Source organism: Diadema setosum, chromosome 4 (assembly GCF_964275005.1).
Source record: "Diadema setosum chromosome 4, eeDiaSeto1, whole genome shotgun sequence".
Lineage (NCBI taxonomy): Eukaryota > Metazoa > Echinodermata > Echinoidea > Diadematoida > Diadematidae > Diadema > Diadema setosum.
Window position 1 is genome coordinate 27063451 of NC_092688.1, and position 19810 is coordinate 27083260.

The window sequence follows — 19810 nt, forward strand, 5'->3', positions numbered from 1 at the left end:
AACTCGATCATGGAGTGGATTTTTTTTTTTTCGCTTTCAAAAATCTTAATGGTAAAGCGAAATGTGTCTTATCTACTACTCAAAAGGTCGGAGATATAATATTGTTGTTTTGTTTCAATCTTCAGTTACTTTATGATCAGAGATTGAAAGAAAATAACTATATTCATTTAAATATCAAGATTTTTCATTTAAGGTCACATAAAAACAACTTAAATAGTAGGTCTTCACCTGTCATTTATAGTCATAATCTACATCAGAGGAAAATAGAATTGAAGCATACATGAGAAAGGTAACTTTTAAACCATCAAGTCACTGCTATGCAGGAGCCACATTATACATCTTCTTTTTCCAATTGATCACTTTGTAAATTCACACGATTAAATTCGCATTTAGGAAGAGTCCCCTACTTTTGCTCAAAAGATTGTAGTGGCTAGAAAAAGGGGCAGATGTGCAGATCATTAGAGATAATAAAAATTAACCAATCAGTGAAAGAATGTATGAATAAATAAACGAATGAATAACTAACGGAAACCCAAGATAACAGTAAATCTTTCACTGTCGGGCAAGTAACAATGCAGGGACGCCGACCATGTCACCTGTCGGCATTGCCCTATATTTTTTAATCAAAATGACAACACAAAAACAACATAAAGTAAAAAACAAACAAACAAATAAAGCATTGAAATATGACTCATGGAAGCATGAATGGAATACTATAGGTCCTTCAACAGTTGCGTTCAGCTGCCTTACAAGCAACCGAAGAAAAGTAAAGAAGCGTAATGATAATGACAATAAAACCGAGCAGGGTATATTCTTCACCGTGAGCTGTAGTAACAGATAAAAAGAAGTCCATACAGATACCTTATGAGAAGAACAGCCGACTTCTATTTCTCCTTCTCCCTACAAAAACAAAACAAAACACAAAACGCCAACGACAACAGTGAAATGAAAAATATATGCGACATACACTCAAGCAGATATTGATAAAATTAACAGAGGTATTGTGAGTTAAACAACAAAGACGTGTCTATGGTTCCTGCAATGAATTTTTTCAATAACATTTGATTGTTCTAGTGATGCTCTCCATTGGTACGTGAAAGAACGACAGGTAAATCTTTGCCGATGCAATTGTGAAGAATCTCATTGATGGATCATAAGAGAGAGAGAGAAAAAAAAAACACTCAATGTGAAAATCGATAAGGTTTTAAGGCCATTACATCGACCTGTGCACGGCAGCTCCATTGGCATCATCGCCAACGTTTACCCACGTTGCTTAGCAGCCAAGGTCGATGTTGCGGTGCGCTGATTCGATATGTGGCATGTCGTTGTCTCATTGGAAGGCTGCAAAACAGGGGAGGCAGCGAAACATACATTACGCTGATGGCCCTAGTGCTAGTCGTAGTTTACGAGTGCGTAGCATGGTAACGTATTGCATGCATTGCCTGATGAGCTGTGTGTGTGTCTGTGTGTTTATCTTGTTGAGGAGCTAGAAGGTCTATCTACGTACCCAAGTAGTAAGAGCCGGGCCGGATTCCAGCGTTAATTGCCTTTCGTTGTACGTTATTTATTGGGCGCTGTCGTTCTCCGTGCTGTTTTTTTTTTTTTTTAGAATATACTCGCAGCAGCCTGTCATTCTCTTCATCATTGATACGAACCTGACAAGGCTTCAACTACAACGACGTACAAGCGACATGGATTTGCTATCTTCTGAAAATACAAGGTCAGTGACAGTGTAGCATGTAACCGTTAGGGGCTTAGCTGTAAGTTTAGTGACAGTAGAATCCTCTGCAGGTGTGTGGTGAGCTGAGAGCAGCTGATGCAGCTACGTTACCAGCAGTAAACACTGCAACAGCAACATTTAAACCAGTTGAGATCCCTAAAATTTTCGCTACATTACTGGACGCTAGTAGTAGTAGTAGGGCCTATATACTATCAGTCTGCCAGTAGTGTGCAATTAATAGAGTCTAAATTTAGAAGGTTCTGTTATGATGTAGAGTCTAGACCGTCTTTTAGTTTTAGTAGGTTTAGCAACTAGAATTCCCGTAGTGCCGTACTCACACTCAAGAAGCAAGGGATATTCATTGATCTTTGTTGAAAAATATTGCAAAAAAGCTTAAGTGACCGAACACTGGGGACGTTACCCTAAGCTCAAAAGGAATAGATGTCTAGCCCTAACGTTATACGTGAACATGTTTGAAAACATGATGAAGGGATACAAATAGATACATTGTTGTAACTTCCTTCTTTGCTGCAATTGGTTATTTGGTGATTGTGCTCGATATCAGTCAAGCTTTGGATGAAGTGCCAACTTAGAATGCCACGTCATCCCTGCATTCTTTCTTAAAGTAACATTTTCTCAAATGCCTCCACTAAGAAAAAGATATCTTGATGATAGATCTTCTACATGTAGATCTAATTCAAAATATTCATTTGTTGTTACTGGTAATGATATTTTTTTTATTATCTCCACTGCTTTCGCTCACTGCAGATAGACCCTGAACTCTTCAAGTCAAGTGGAAGAAAGATCTCATTGTCAGTGTGAATACAACAGCAAGACACTTGTGCATCGTGCACAGCGTACATTCAGAAGTTATACTTTGGCCATCACAAAAGGGAAAAAGCAACTTTATCACTGATTTGTTGGAAGGCAAGCCTGCATGGAAACTGAGATGCCTGTGACATCCATGAGTCTTCCTCCTCTGCAAAATCTTCCGCAGTGGCCGCGGATGCAGACACTGGACAAAGCACGCTATCCAAAGCCATTCCTGAAGGACCACTTGCAGGTAACATACTTGGTGTTCTTTCTTACATTTCTTTTGTTTTCTTTTTTTTTTTTCAGCACTGTATTTTGTTATTATGCAGTGCGTTGTATAGTTCAGTTGTCTGACTCTGTCTTTGGCAAAATGTGTTTTTTTTTTGTCTAGTTGTAGAAGGTATATCCTGAAGTGTTCAGCAAATAAAACAACATGTATACTACATATGCACAGTACCAGTACAATGCTTGTATTTCAATGCATTGGTTTAGCCACATGGTATTTGAAAAAAGACAGATCTACAACTTCGTGAATACAATGTACAACCATTTAGTTTCATTTTCTGTCTGTTTTTGGAACACTACACATTGCTACACATTTTGATTTTTTTCACAAACCATGCACATGTAACACATGTACTCGAACGTGTGTGTAGATGTATTTAACATGATGTGTGCTCATTTTATTCTTGTTTCGAGCTTCCAATACTTAGTGAAATTAAATTCAAGATTGATATTAAGCATTTTCCTGCTGAGGGTCAATTTTATGTAAAGATTTATTTCTTATGGGGGCACTAATTACAATGTTAAACTTTGGATCAGGCCTCCCTTACCTTATCAACAATGAATGCACCACCTGCACTAGACTGTGTTGCTATCGATTTTGAAAGCAGAGTTGTTGAAGCAGGCTTCAAGTGAACTCCTTTCTGATGAATTATGTCATGAATACAAGTTGTGAACATGATCTGAAATCTGCCAAGTGCCTCATTTCATTTTGAATCATGCAAGACCCTGACAATAATGTCCTGTGCTCATGTAACATTGTGTAGGTGCTGCCAGCCACCCAGTCCGTCTCCCACAAGGACCTGTTGCAGGATGGGGAGAGTGTGGACGGGTTGCTGTCCACGGCGGGGGACTGCGACCCCCAGCAGAGGTTGCAGCACCTGGAGAAGAGCATCGAGTTCCTAAAGAGGCAGCAGAGGGAAGTCCTCAGCAGTCTGCATGAAGAGATTGAGGCTCTCAAGAGAGAAAACAAAGGTTGGTTCATGAATTGGAGATGGCTTCTTCCTTCTCCCTCCAAGCCTACCCAATATTTCCACAATTTAATCTCTAGATGTAATGTATATGACTAGCAGTTGGTCATGAAGTCATCTAGAGTTGAGTTTAGATCAGATTTTCATCTGGCTCGGCATGGATAATTTACTGGATCTCTTCAAGTGCTTGCTATAACTTCTTCCAATGATTCTAGGCAATATACACTGTATGCAAAACAGTATGAAGGGTTTCAAACTGAAACTGGTTTGGTGCCGCTTGACAACTTTTGTGCCTTGATAGGCAAGTAGTATCGTGGATGGCTTGCTCTATTTTGCCAATGTAAATCACAACAAGAATGAAAGCCATTAACATTCAACATAAATGTCGTTTTCCCCCTCTTTGCACACAGAACTACAGTTTAAAGTGATTATGAGCGGAACAGAATCTCCCAAGAAAGGTGAGTAAAACTGCAGCTAAAGAGTCTGGCATATGTTGCATATGGCAGTGATGTCTCTCACAATGCATCTGCTGTTAATGACTTGTAGAAATTCCTTCCTATATGTTGGACAATAGTTTCTATGCTGTGTGCCACATTTTTTACTTCCTTATTGTAATGCCCATTTATACCTTTGGTAGCAAAGTTTACTTCCTGAAAGATTTTTGTAGATATTTGTATATGGGGTTGTTTGCTCATACAGTAAATACAAATAATCACTTTGGATAGGAAGGATTATCAGTTAAATAAAAAAAAAAAAGAGAAGATGTCTGAACTATGCAAGCAAAAAATCAAACAGATAAATGAACACAAAAAAAAACTTTCTAAATGCATGATGATTAAGACATTATGTTGATTAAAGAAATATAATATTCTTATCTTTAAAATCTAAATCTGGAAAGGATATGAATGTTGTCAAAAGAATACCTGCAGCAGTGTATTCCTGTGATATCTTGACCAAGGCTTTTGTAAAAGAAAAGTGAAAAATACCATTTTTTTTTTATGATGGGGGATAGGGCAATTGAATCCTTGTATCATAAGTTTGCAGTCAAGAGAAAGAAGACCATTCTAGCCATTGTTCCATGAACAACAACCTCTCTCAGCCAGTACTTCTCTGGCTGGAGCTCTTGGAACAGTCACGATCAAGCTCTGTTGTAGCCATAGGGGATTTTTATGTATTTATGTATTCACTGGTAGCATTCTTTGCCCAGGGTAGCGCCATCAGTAGTTTATACTCTGTTGTTCTTGGGGGCCCTGCACTATAATAACAAAATAACACTAAATTCAAAATACACAAAGTAGCAAAGATTGCTGCTTATAACGTGATTTGCATTGAAGGAGTATCTTACATTTTTCTGTTTTCTCCTAACAGAATTATCAGGGTCCTCCATGAAGTCGGATGGCAGCCCGAACGGATCACCAGGTAGGCTAAATGCCCTGGAAGAGTATCCAGAATATGCACCCATGTAGAGGCTATGATATCTGTTATTATTGAGGTGTGCTTCCGTTGCAGGTTTGAATCCTTCAACCTGTTATGGATCATTGATGTTATGTTTTATACAAGATGGCCACATGATCATTCTCCTTAACAGTCACTTTACAAAGTCGCCTCTTTGGATATACATTTCTTCAAATCACTTTGTGGAAAAAAAAAAACAAATAATTGAACTATTTATTTAAGTCTAAATGTTTTCTTTCAAGTTGCTTATGAAACATACATGAATAAGATATTTCAAAGCCTGTACAGTTATTCCGAGTATTATAGGTGATTTGATGATTTAGTCCTGCTTGATCTGCGTATATAGAGGATGCTTGATAGTAGGTCATTTTATGGCACCAAAACTTTTTCAGAGAGTCTTAACTTGTGCAGGCAGCCCACCACTCCCACTGGTGTCTGCTTTTGTACAAACTAGATTTCTGTTGACACCGTCTTGACATGTTTCCTCTCCTCTCCACTCGCCCCAGCTCACAAGTTTGACCAGATGATGACGGTGAAGGAGTTGAAGGCAGGCCTTCAAGAAGCGAGGAACCTCAACGCATACCTCCAGCAGAGACTGAAGGAAACCATAGAGAAGAGGTGAGGAATACCTCCTGCAAGGAACAGTTACACCTATTGTTTATATTATTCAGACAGGATCATATCACAGCTGGAGATCAGTGTAATCAGCAGCTTGAAATATGCATGTTGTAAAAAGTGGATGGTCACGTTTAAATGTCTGTGGTATTTTGGGGCATCGTTCTGATACATTCAAATATCAGTATCCTTGTCATGTGACTGTTCAATTATTTTGATAGAACTCGGCTCTTTTGTGTAGTACGAGATTGGTTGCAGACAAGGTACAGGTGTAATTGATTGACAATTTAATTTACCTTACACAGAGAGAAGAGAGAGTTATCTGGAGGAAAAACAGTGAAATAGAAGTATAGGATTTATACAAAAAAAACTATGAAATCAAGGCAAAACTTAAAACAGTTGTGCTAAAGTTGCAAACAATCTGATGCCCTTGTTTCATTTTTTTCATCAAAACAAAACAACAAGCACTTTTCTTTATCTGGATGAGTATTCCTGTAGGATATATGTTCTTATGTATCGTCGAACCCTTCTACTACTGTGTACACTGTATTTTCGCATACAGATATTTTCGCGAATGAGGAGGTCATGGACATTTTCGCAAGGTGTTGTTTTTGCAAATGACACAGAGGCCTTCATAAGCACACCATCACCTTAGCGCATGGTGACATTTTCGTGTGTTGTTCAATTCATGGTCCAACTTTAATTCATGAAATTTGTGAAAATTAAACCCTCGCGAAAATAACAGCTTTTACAGTATTCCTGACTCATCTCTCCTTTGCTAACTTCCCTGCAGGCCCCAGAGTCAGGAGGCGGGCCAACAGACAAGTCCCCTCAGTAGCTCGGCCTCGCCCCTCCTACCAGTCAACTTCAACCCCCTGCAGGTGCAGAGAGCAGGAGACCCGCACCCCCGGCCCCCAACGTTGGAGGAGTGCTCTCACATCATCCGGCACCTAAAGGATAGCCATGACCGCCAGAGCTGTGAGGTAAGCAGAATGTGTCAAATGGACAACAGCTAAACTTTTATTGATTTTGTTGAACCTATTGGTTTGTGCAATTATGATATTTTCTCCTTTAGTTTTATTTAATATGTGTGAATGCTTCATTTTGTAACTGTCTGAAAGTTTGAATTTGTCTGCACATAGTATTAGTAATGTATACGCAATTCAGCCCCTGAGCTACAAGGTATAACACAGATAGATAAACCTTTCTATCTCTCTCCTCCCCCCCACCCCCAACTGACATGATATCATTGAAGATATATGCAAGATTCCGAATTCCAACCCCCCCCCCCCAGCACACTGATGCACACACGAGCACACCTTTTAGCATCTGTCCGTTTAGGTCATCATTATTGGATCTGCTGATATCAAGAGTAGGGCTAGGGTTAGGGTAGGGTTTTGTTATTATAGTTTTTCTATACCCTTTAATATGATAAATAGAGACAGACCCCAACTGCTTGAGGTCATGGATATACAAGTTGTTGTGAGCTCTGTGGAAACTGTCCTGCCTTTTTCCTTCCAGGGCCTCATTGCATAAATTTCCAACTTTACAATTAATGATTACTCTGTAATCAATGGTAACTACCATAGCAATCCTATTTCAGTCAAATCAAAACAAAACAAAACAAATCATTGATGGTTACCATTGATTGCAAAGTTACCCCCAAAAAAGTTACCATAGTCTCATGCTACATGGTTCAAATGTGTACATCATAGTATCTGACCTTCTATGAGGGTATGAGTAGAAAAATGGTAAAAATTAGACTTTGACATAGAAGATTTAAAGTTTGACAGCGTTGACATGCTGTCAACGCTGGCATAATTTTTGTGTGAAATTCTTTTCATTGATTTACCAGTCATTATCTGGTTATGAGCAATCCACTTGCAACTGTTCAAAAAATAGTAATTAAAAAAACTATATACATGTATGAATATTTTGTTGAAGAAGTTTACACTATTTCTTACAGCTCCAGAGAATCAAATCAGATCTCAAAGATGTGCTGCACTCTCACAAGTGGACACCTGATGCATACCTCATGGCTAAAGCATATATCGCTGAGGAACAGAACATATCAGGGTAAGTTTATGACATGCAGCACCATACAGTTTTGCGTTGCTTTGTAAAGCAAGAAGCTAATGATTTATAATATATTATTTCTGTTTAAGTTGCTCCGGATGTTTATTATCACAGCCTTCTGCAGTGTAATTGTGTTTGTGTGTATGTATGTGTTTTAACCCATTGAGGATGAGTCCCAAGTATACTTGGGCAAGTGTCTATGGGAAATGCGTGTTGTAATAAAGTCAGCCTGTCCTCAACAAGTAAAATGACATACTGGCATTGGAAACTTTGCTTTTAGTGAAATAAAATATCAAGCCATATCCAGGGATCTTTTCTTCTATTTCATTCAGTATGTCCATTGTATAGGTAAATTTTTACATGTTGAAATACTGCTTTGGAAATGTGTTCACATGTGTCAAGATAGTTTCATTCGTGTATTGATGGATAAAGCATATTAGCATCTCTCAATTGATATCTTTTCTTTTTTTTTGTCTCTTACAGAGATGCAAAATTGCCAAGAATCTCACTGAAGAACCCAACAAGGAAATTGTAAGTACAAAGGAACTACATTTTTGAGCAAATGAAATCACACTCTCTTGAAGTGTACATCCATTTTGTGTGTGTGTGTGTGTGTGTGTGTGTGTGTGTGTGTGTTGCATGGGTTATAAATAGTCAAGTATTACAAGATTACTTTTAGTAATTCCTTTTATTGATCATAAAGGCCACCACACACTACATGACTGTGCCATTATTCACCAGTTGTTCGACCTAAAGACCAGAAGTGTCACATTTCCAGCCTTGCCAATTTCCAGTTGTGCAACTGGGTTGCAGTGCCAGGTGTAGAGAATTGATGTTGGATTTTCGCAACCGGTTGTGGACTTTCAGTCAATCATGCTACAGCATTTGCACTGACACCAGTACAGTCGTAAGCCTAGCTGCATAGTCTGGTCACATGGTGTTGCCGGTGTCGAGTCGCCTGACTGTTCGTATGACCCTGCTTGCCTCCAGAGTCGTGCGACTGGTCTGATCATGTAGAAGTGTGGTGGGCTTAAGTCTGACAAATCTACAAATTCAGTGGGAAGAAAATCCAAATATTGTATGCCCCAAATTATCAGCCCATTGTCCAGGCATCTCTATATAAATGTTGGACTATGATTGATGTGTTGGAATATAGCTAGGTGACAAGTCCTCATTTACAGCTTCTTTATCTTAATTCTGATCAGCACCATATAACGTTTGTGCAATTGAGGGACTTTTATGTGTTCATTAATTGGATGTGATGTATTGTAGGTCAGTGCTAGTCTGTTTTCCCCACAATCTTTATATCTGTGTCATCTTTACTCTTCCTGCTCAGACCGGATACTGCCTTCAGTGTGACCCGTGACAGCTTCTCCCTGCCGCCACTGACGCAGACGATGGGGAACCGCTTCTCCGAGCGGCAGAAGCGCGTGGAGGCCGTCAAGAGGGCACGACACCAGTCCAAGGACCAAAGTTTATGACCCAGCACTGATACCCAAGTGAACGTTTATCAGTGAACCTGTACTGACTTTAATGACAATTGCACACAGGGACGCGTGTCTGTGGAGTGGATATCAGGCATTTTAGTTGGAAATCTGAACAGCACACAGAAGACTACTTGAATAAATGTTACAGAGGAACAGAACACGCACCTGCTTGGGTTCCCTCGACCAGTTTTTGTTGACCACAAGTCATCTGAAATCTTCGTGCCGCCCAGGTCCATGTCTGTTGAACAGAACATATGTGATGTCTCTGTACATTTGTACAAAGAGGATTTTGTCTTGTGTATGTGTGTAGGCTGGTGTCTGTAAGTAGTGTGATGTTGCTTGTGTGTCAGCTACACATCAAAAGTTCATGTGGTTAGCCTTGTTTAAAGTGGATGCTTACTGGAGTTGATAATGCACAAAGGATGTATGATATTAAAGCTGCATGTACATGGTGTACACCACTGGAAATTGTGTAAACATGGTCATTCATATCCAAGACTGCAGTTGGCAAAATTAGAAGAGGCTGTCTACAATATATCTAGAATATGCAAGAAAGAATTACAGATAAATCAGATAATTCTATTTGTCTCTTTTTCATTCAAACACTGTTTTAAGTCAAAATCACATGGCAGAAAATGATCAGATGGATTTTAAGTCTAAGGATATTTACTGCAAACTTTTGGAGCTTTGCTATGATGTAAGAGTGAAAAAAAAGTTGGTTATTACTATCAATTTTTGCTGAAATATAGTCGGGTTCTATCTCATTTTTAGAGTGGAAAGAATTCGGATTTTAGTGGATTTTAAATTGTGCACTAGTTGCATTTTCATTCGGGGAATTGTTGGAACTGCTGTGGGACTACAATTTGGACTAGCGTCGCCTTTTCTTGGGGACTACTATTGTGAGCTTGAAATGTATTCATTATTTTATGAGAAGGAAAGCATATTCATATTGTATTTTGAAAAATTAGATCATGTAACATAGTATATGGAGGGTAATATCTCTGTTAAGGACACTCATTAGTAAGAGAAAAACAAGCATGCAAAAACAAGGAGACAAGTCTAACCCTGTATGGTTCTGGTTGATGCTCTCCAACCATCCTGCTTCTCTTTGTGTATGACAAACTTAAAGGACAAGTTCACCTTGATATACATGTGGATTGAGAGAATGCAGTAATATCAGAGCACATCGGTGAAGTTTAAAATCGGACAGTCCATTCAAAAGTTATGCATTTTTGAAGTTTCAGTGCCACCATGAATGAGAACACTACTGCAGCTCGTGATGTCACATGTGTAGAGCGATATCAAGAAAATATAAAGAAAATTCAACATGTTTTCACTGTGCTTGCATAACAAGAGAGCACCTGACTTGCCTCTTCCAGAAGGCAGGGAGAGTAATACTACCCTCAATGATTTGTACTTTTTTGATAAAATGAAATTTTGTGGAATTCTCTTTATATTTTCCTTCAGTCGTTCTATGCATGTGACATCATAAACTGAAGTAGTCTTCTCATCCAGCAATAACTGCACAGAAACTTCAAAAATTCGTAACTTTTAAACAGATTGTTCGATTTTCCTCAAACTTTCACTGATGTGTTCTACTGACATCGCTACATTCACTCAATGCACATATCAATGTGTATGAAAGTGAGGTTGTCCTTTAAGTGGGCCCTGCTTTGACAGCGTGTAATTGTGTTATCAATTTTTTTTTTGAAAGTTGGTGATAACATTGCCTGTGAGTTTTGCAAGGAAGCATGCATTGTGGTAACTTTTGAATGTAGTACAGTTTGTGGTTTCAGCTTCTGCAATAACCTTAGTGGAAACATACTGGTATGTTTTTCTTGTGGTATGAAACATTCTGTCATGCTTCTCATGTATGTTCACCCCTATCTTGAGGTCATAAGGTGCTTTACATGTAGAACATTCCTTTGATGCATTTAGAGTAAGAAAAACCTTGTGTGTAACTCCCAAACCTCAAAGTCCACTCCAAGACATTCTCATTTGTGTTGGTGAAAATGCCAACAAGTCAGCTCTGTAGCAGGTTTATCTGCACTTTGTGAACTGTCTTTAATACATGTGAAGATGAAGTAAATACTGTAAAACCAGAAATTTTCGCGTGCACAAAACTTTCGCAAATTTGCAAGAAGCCAAGATTTGTGAAAGTAAAATTCACACAAAAGTGTTTGTCTACACAATGTATTGAATGCCAGTGGCAATTTGCAAAAGTTTCATGCCATGTAAAAGCTGTCTGCTCTAATCTGCAAAAGTTTCATGCTGCAAATGTTTCTGGTTTTACAGTACTTGCTACTAGTACATGTACAGTACAAGCATGTACATGTATGTCTGTGGTGGCATATAGTCTTGGTCAAGCATAGAAAAGATTATTATATGATGTTTACAGAGGGGATTTCTCTCTCTGTAGATGTCTGAGGGAAAGAAAAAAAAAAAGGTCCAATCCTTGACGAAGACTACTATACTTTCACTGTAATGTAGTGCTCTTTGCCGGATGATTTGCCACATAACACAACAGACACGTATGATCACAAAATGAGAGCTTGGTTGCACATCACTGATATTGTGCTATCATTAGCATTTCTGCCGTTTGCCGAAATTTGAACATTTGCATAAATTCTTCCAAGTATTCTTAAGTCAAGGAGTATGATATGTACATTCTTTATCCCTGAATCACTCTAATGAGGGCAGGAGGCGAGATGTTAAAGGGACATTCCAGACGATTTTCATAATTTCACATAATGTAGTACATAAATCGACAACTCCGTGTATAGATTTGTCGAATTTATTGTGGTTCTTGAGCAGAGAAACAATAGTTTGAAAAACCTTAAACAAATTACACTGAACAAGGATGATGACATAGGAGGTTCACATATTTCAGAAATGTAGCAGTGAAATTCCATTACAATATCCGCTTGCTTGCGAGTTCACCTGTGTATAATCTATGCATGCCTTCTTCTTTTGTTCTGCTTCCTTGAGCCCCAACTCATGCATTCTTATGGTGACTCTGCCATGTCATCATCCTTGTTCATTGCAATTTGTTTTAAATTTCGAAAATATTCTTATTCTTCATCCCAATTATCACAAATTCTGAAACTCTGTCCTCAGTATAACTAATCTATAGTTGTTCAAATGTAAAAATCCGAAAATCATCCGGAGGTCTCCTTTAATCTTTGCAGGTCAGACTTCAAGGTATAATGAAAACACAAACTTTATTCTATCCTCTGGAGGTGATTATGGTGCAATTCAGTGTATGAATACCTAGTTCTTGTATCCCCTAGTCCTTACGTACCTGAATGGGAAGTGGCTTTTTATGTGTGATGTCAGAAATTAGACCAGACTGTTCTGTTTCAGAGGATTACTTGCAAATACAGCACGACAAAAATGATACGATTTGACTGTGCTTTGTGTCTGTGTGCAGTCATTGGAGCAAAAGGTACAAGCTTGATCTGCGTTAAACACATTATGTGTGTGATGTGTTGTATGGAGGATAGAGAGTATGCTTCTGTCGGAACTTGTTCAGACTTTTGCCAGAGAAGGGGGAGATGTGACTTAAGGTTCTCCTGCTTTGCATGATTTACACGACGGATAAGGAAGAGTAAATTGTGGGATGGAGAAGAAAATGGTGAGTGGTGGTTTTACAATGCCAGTAAGACTAAATGCGTACAAATATTTGTGTGAGATGAGCATCACAGACAATATTTAGATGGAGTATCCCTTGTGCTGTTGTGTGTGTGTGTGTGATTTGTGGCTTTCACTCTATTTTACTGTTTCTGCCTTTGATAGAATAACAATGTACAGCAGTAAAAGAGTGCTACAATTCCATACCTGCCCAGCCTCTGAACAAACAAAGAAAAGTTATTTAAAATCTGAACTTTCATAAATTTCATATACCTTACTATTATCAGATATTTCAACAACAACAAAAATCAGAACACACTGAAATTAATGCATTTTCTTTCAGTGAAAAATCTGAATATTCAGATTAAAACTGAACAGTTGGCAGGTATGCAATTCCTTGCTGTCAAGCTTTGTAAGTTTTAAGCTAATTAGTCGGGTGCTAAGCTCATACAAAAGATAGAAACCTACATATTTACACATTATTACAGATTAAGCAGAAATTTCCAGATTAACATTGATGGAAACCACAACTTTGGAAGAGGGGGATCACTGGCAGTACAGAGTTATGTGCATATTGTGTATCTTCACGTGTTTCATGGAGTCAAGTCATGCAAAACACTGAAACTTTCCCTACAATCAGACAAAAATGACTAAGTTTTGGAATTTTAGTGTCTTCACATACACACACATGCTTTCATACTTTTCCTCCACAATGAATACAAGACAAGACATTAATTAATGTGCATCCCTTACACTAAATCATTCTATTAATGATGGTTTATGGTGATATAAGAGATTTCATATTTTCATGTACAAACCAGCATGAGAGAGATTAGGCATGGATACCATTGCCTTTTCTAATGTGTATTTAATCAATTTCTATGAAACTCAACACTTTTGTTAAAAAGAAGTGTAAAACTTTAAGAGTCATCTCTACAACTTTCTTCCTTTTGAAGTCTTTCTACAAAGGCTAACTAGAAAAAGAGAAGTCCCTTTGTGGCAAATTTTAACAGATTCGCAGTCAAAGGTTCTGAGTCCAAGATCTGGGGAATGACTGAAATCACACGCAAAATTCAAAACACATTATGAAACATTAGACACATGATAATATGCCAACATTTCTGTTGGGCCTTTTTTATTCAATTTCAATTAACAAACATATTATTCAGTTATTTTTTTTTTCCATAAACATACAACATACCCTATACATTGTCTTCCCACCTACGTAATGGATGAACCTATGCAATTACAGAACTTGACATATACAGGTACATTTTGATATAGCCTAATATAGGTGTTTGTTTATAATAGTACAGTTATGTGTGGCAAAAACAACCTTCAGAGATTTCACGGTAAACAGTTTACTGTCTTGAAATAACATAATGTGAGTCTGAATCTACTTTCGCCTTATTTAATTTATGGTTCAATTATCACTCACTCTTTCTTTCAATGACACAATGAAACTGATAATGTTAATTTGTTGTGGATGTTATATTTTTCTTTTCATAAAAAACCAAAAGCAAACAAACAAAAAAAAAATACATAAAATGAAAGGAGATGAATAAATATTGTTAACATTTCCAGAATCTGACACAAATGGTTTGTGGGTAAAAACAAGGCAAAGATGGGGCCTGCAACTACTGGGTAAAAAAAAAAAAAAAAATGTCAGAAATGGATGAAACAAAATTTTATTTCTTTATAAAACTGCCAGAGTATTCTGACACAATACTTACTGAGTGACTTTTGATCAAACCATGCACACACACTAAAGGTATACTATGTATGATGGGAATGGATTCATATAAACAGTGGACTCTGGGTGACTTCTAATTGATAGAACACCATAGAAATTGGGGGAGGGAATTTCATGTTATCTCCATGATAGAAAAAAAAAAGAGAAAACTCATGGCACAGTTAGCTTTCTTTACATATATTATGCCTTGTACAAGCATGGCTTTTATTCAAAACGTTTTGTAACAATCCGATTGCTAATTTATTTTCTGCAGTACTGTGTACAATGCTTTCCAATATCACTATGCATAGAACGAATGAGACATGTTGTTATTACCATTTTCGTCTTTACGTACTTCTAGAGAAACAGATTTCACTCCTAGCCGGAGTGAGCATACATGTACGTCATAATTTAACCAGCGATTACATGAAAAGCACTGCCCGCCTCACCATACGGCGGACTTATAATTGCTCTGTGTGTCTCTCTCAATCTAAAAACAATTTATATTAAAAAAAAATGGAAAAAAATGTGAACGTGTCAGGCCCATCGCACGATCCCATATATACAGACAATTTCACAGTATTCTGTAGGGGGGAACAGAGCGTGTGATGGCGTACAAGCTGAACAACATGAGAGAAGGAGGGTGGGAAAATGTATGGATCCTGGGCATGGCTCGTCAAATCTCGTCAAACATGGCGACATGTCAGTGTAAAGAAAAAAGAGAGCAATGGACATGGAAGCGCATTTTCTTTCCTTTTCTCACTCGAAATTAGGAGATGTCGACATATATGACGATATGAAATACAGAGTGGGGGGGGGGGAGGAGCATCTATCTAAAGAAAACAGCAGGAATATGTATGGTAAGAGATAATTAGACTTGACAGGTGAAAGTGAGACCCACACACAGGTTCCTCAGCTTGTGAGCACCCTTTGAATACTAAACACTTCGAGTTACACACATCAGTCCATCGCATATGTGAGACACAGTCAATTTCCTGATAATGCAAAAGAAACATTGAATGGGAGGGGGAGCTTCTCATAACAGATATCATGCCCAGAATAAAAGACATGTACAGAAGTATTTGTTTTTCCCACCTTTGTGACTCATAAAACTCATTCTAGCAAACAGTCAATGTCACGACACTCATCTCCACTTTAAAGAACAGACCCATCTACATGTGTACAGCTAAAAGTCAAGTCTTGTCAGGATACATTGCAGGTCATAACTCACTCCTCCGGCACAACACAAAGTTCTCCCTCAATAAAAGAGAGACGCTTCCTTTCAATTCTGTTTCCAGCCGCCCTCAAAATCCCACAATACCTCCCAATTTCACACACATTTTGGTTTAAAATGAAGAGAAGCAATATCAAGAGAGACAAAAAGGAGAGATTTTGTGGTGAAGAAATGTCCATGACAAACTAGTGGTACTGGAACGACTTCAATGCGAGTCATGCGACACAACAAAATGTCACACTGAAGAACATCAGACTCCATCCCATGCTGTGCATTTGAAATCATACACATGGTCTGCAAGCTGTGTCTGAACACCACTGTAGGTCTAGTCGAATGCGATGTTTAAAACAGATCTGTTTTAATAGGGCGTCTGTATTGGACCAACCACAGACACGAAACTCTTTGGCTTTCAATGGCAGACAGTAAGCACTGCTGCTGTATTAGAAACATGAGGTCAATCTTTATGTACTGGAAAAGTTAAAAAAAAAATGCTCTTTAAATTTATGTATCAACGGTGGAACTTTTATTTGTGAGATTGGTTGTTGTGTGTCAGTTCAAATTTTAAAGGTCCAATTTACCTTTGGGAGCAGTGATTTCAAAAATTTTCAAGATATCATATTTGATGCATATGTGTAGGTCTGTTGTATCATAAAACATCCTACCATATGAAATATTTGCAATAAAACCTAAAATATAAGGAGATATCAGGGTTTTTCTCAATAAACCATAACTGTATACGGTTTAGTCTGGAAAATTTTTTATTATAACTATTGTTCACATTTTGTGTATTTAACAACACTTAACATCGATTATACGGATTCAAATTTTGACAGTGGTTGTTTCTATCCCTAACTCACATTTTAGAACTATTTTATAGCACTAATGCTTTCATCTGCAAATGGTAAATTATGCCTTTAAGGCATCCAATGAACCTAAGACTGGGCATTTTGATGATATAAAGGACCAACTCTGGACCCCAGCAATATATTTGCTGCTGGCTTTGGAAATATCTGATAAGAAAATACATGTGTTAATATCTTCCAGTGTGTAATGGAAGCAATAATTGCAAGAATATATTAATGAAAGTCACAATTATTTTGAACTAGGAAATCAATTACATTACAGTATAACCCCAAAACTTTAAATGTTAACAAATTGACAAATCAGCTAGTTATAAATAACATACTGCTGGGGTGAACAGGCATGGGGGGGGGGTGCACCTACACTTATATTGCTTAATGATTATCATTTGCGACCATACATCACTTGTCACAGCAAATGCAAGTAAAACAATTTTCCCCTTCAGTACTGGTTGTGAATGCCTGTATTTTTTAAAACCCTAACTTCTTTCTTTTTTTAAATGGGACATACACTTTTTCAAGGGTAAATATTACATATACACCGTGTATATGCATATATGAAAATAAGCTCCAGCAATATTTGGATCAAATAGTTAGTGCTACATGACAAAGTCTGTCGAGTGCAAATAAAAAAAACACTCATTTCCTTCTTGTCTGATAGCACTGGTCGGTCTGATGATTTGATTGTTCAACTCTCTACTGCAGCCAATATGAAAAGCCAACAGAGTCATCATACAGTTCATTTTGTTGGGGACACTTCTAGGACATGGTTACTTATTCAACTATATCTGGGAGTGGTGCCCCACAATAGACATAATTGTTGTGACCAAATAGAACACAGAAAAATACAGTATAACGTAGCGATGCGTCTGCGCCAGTTGATCACATTGAAACACAGTCAAGAGAGTGGAGGAAAGAGCATAACCAAACCCTGCTGTGCAAATGGACTTAACACACTTTATTCTTTTCTCGAAATTGTGCACATCAATAGAGCAAGTGGCCCTCACGTGCATCCATTCACAATCTACATCTGGCAGTGTACCACCATCACGACTCCATCTGTTGCACTCACTGACGTGTCAGGATTTAATACCACAACAAACAGTCTGACAGCTCTCTGTCAAACCAAGAAACACTCTTCAAAATTACAAATAAATAATTTCAAAAATGCTACATCTGATAAATTACTACTTTTGTAAACTTTTCTTTTTTTGAATGGCAATCAACTCAACTTTGATCGCCAAGTTGTTTTCATTACTTTCCTTAAAAATTGGCAAAATTTTCAGCTCACCATTGCTTTGCTCTTTACGAAAAGTTGTCACTTTTGCAACTGAGCGCAAACTTCTACAAGTTGCATTACATCATTCAATTATCAATTTGGCGCACATTTCATTCATAATTTATAAGCCTGTCTAATGAATTCAAGATAATTGGCCATGTCATGGCTGAACAGGCTCCCTAGTGCCAAGACAATGTTCCAGAAGTACTTCAGAGTCGGCTTCGTCTGAATGTGTCTTTATATCCAAGTTGGGATGAAAGTCTTCAGAAACACACTGGGTGGTAAACTTTGTCCATTCTCAGTGCCAAATGCCTTGTTTCTGCATCATGTTGATGTGGTAAAGTCTTTGTCTTTTCACTCATTAAGGCCTGATTTCACGGAGCACGCGAATGACTGCGAAGGACGCTGATGGCAAAATCCAACATTCTGAAAAGTTTTTCTCCAAATGTGTTCCGACAATGAAGCTGAAAACTATTCTTGAGCAATTTGTGAGAGAAGTTCTCACGATGTATGTGCGAATGTCGTGCGTATCATTGCTAAAGTACAACATGCTACGTATGCGAAGAACATGCGACGGAAATGCGAACAATGCAAATTTTTCAATGATCATGAGAGAAATGTCTCCAAGAAGAGATGATAGCTGTCTTGAGTGAAATTTTTTCTCTTTCCTCAATTTCTTCTTTCTTTCCCTTTCATTTTTCTGTTGTTGTGTGTGCCTTCAATTTTTTTTTTTTCTGAGGACCTATCTCAACTAATAAATCATCTGATTTTTTTTTCAGTTTCTCCCACACATAATCTCCAGTTTCAAATGTATTTTTGTTACTGCATAGTTGTTAATAGTTGTTTGATGTGTGGATGTATGCCACGATTTTGATTTGTAGAAAACAAAGAGCTTTAAAGAGGTCATATATCCCCCCAAATATGTCCTAAACGTTCATGAGAATGTCTCATAAGGTACGCGAACAGTTTTCAGTTATGTCGAAAAATGATCGGAAAAACTCTGCAGATTTTGCGAAACATACGCGAGACATTCTCCAAAGTTTCGGAGTCTGTTTAGTGTTTCACAAAAATTTTGCGAACATCGCGCATGTCTTGTGAAGGTCATGCACATATGACGAGGCTTTAAAGACACTTTCGAGAACAAATCACGAGAAAATCACAACCAAGTGTGCAGAAAAGGTTTGCAAAAATTTTCAAAAATTTTTAAAATTCTCGCCGAAGTAAAAATGACATCCTCGAAAGACTGACGACGCTTCCGAACCCCTGCGTTCGTTTGGCAATCTTTTGCAGACTAAAATACGAATGCTGGATTTTGCCATTCGCGTCCTTCGCAAATCGTTCACATGCTCGGTGAAATCAACCATTACGAGGGCATGCTCTTGAGGGACAATGCACTGATGAAAAGTGATAAAAACTACACGCCTTTCAATGCAGAACAGAGTAAAACTGGAAGTTTTGTCACAAAATATGCTGACAAAAGCAAATGATTCCAGGTTGGAAGGTGCCTAACTGACCCTGTAAAAAAACATGTCTGGTAGGCCTTGTGTCAAGATTTGTGAAAAGTACAAGCAGGCAAAGCAGGTAGTAAGTTTTGCAGAGATGAACCATTATCATGCTTCCCCTATCAATATCTATCATGCCATAGTTAATTGTGCA

At 37.9% G+C, this 19810-nt stretch overlaps 1 protein-coding gene across 1 annotated transcript; it reads left to right on the plus strand.

Moving 5' to 3' along the window:
• The first annotated feature begins 1531 nt into the window (after window positions 1-1531).
• LOC140227980 (coiled-coil domain-containing protein 74B-like) lies at window positions 1532-12816 on the plus strand. The gene is made up of 10 exons (XM_072308363.1): window positions 1532-1720; window positions 2489-2783; window positions 3583-3790; window positions 4197-4244; window positions 5155-5205; window positions 5748-5859; window positions 6650-6839; window positions 7823-7932; window positions 8416-8463; window positions 9269-12816. Exons 2-10 carry the CDS (start codon window positions 2658-2660, stop codon window positions 9411-9413), a joined length of 1038 nt encoding a protein of 345 aa, XP_072164464.1. The 5' UTR covers window positions 1532-1720; window positions 2489-2657; the 3' UTR covers window positions 9414-12816.
• The last annotated feature ends 6994 nt before the right edge of the window (window positions 12817-19810 follow it).

What these genes read in the sequence shown, in the direction of transcription:
- LOC140227980 (XM_072308363.1), top strand. Translation starts at nt 2,658, where the DNA reads ATGGAAACTGAGATGCCTGTGACATCCATGAGTCTTCCTCCTCTGCAA. An exon ending in TCTCAAGAGAGAAAACAAAG is followed by an intron (nt 3,791 to 4,196) that starts GTTGGTTCATGA and finishes CTTTGCACACAG; the next exon opens with AACTACAGTTTAAAGTGATT. An exon ending in AAGGAAACCATAGAGAAGAG is followed by an intron (nt 5,860 to 6,649) that starts GTGAGGAATACC and finishes ACTTCCCTGCAG; the next exon opens with GCCCCAGAGTCAGGAGGCGG.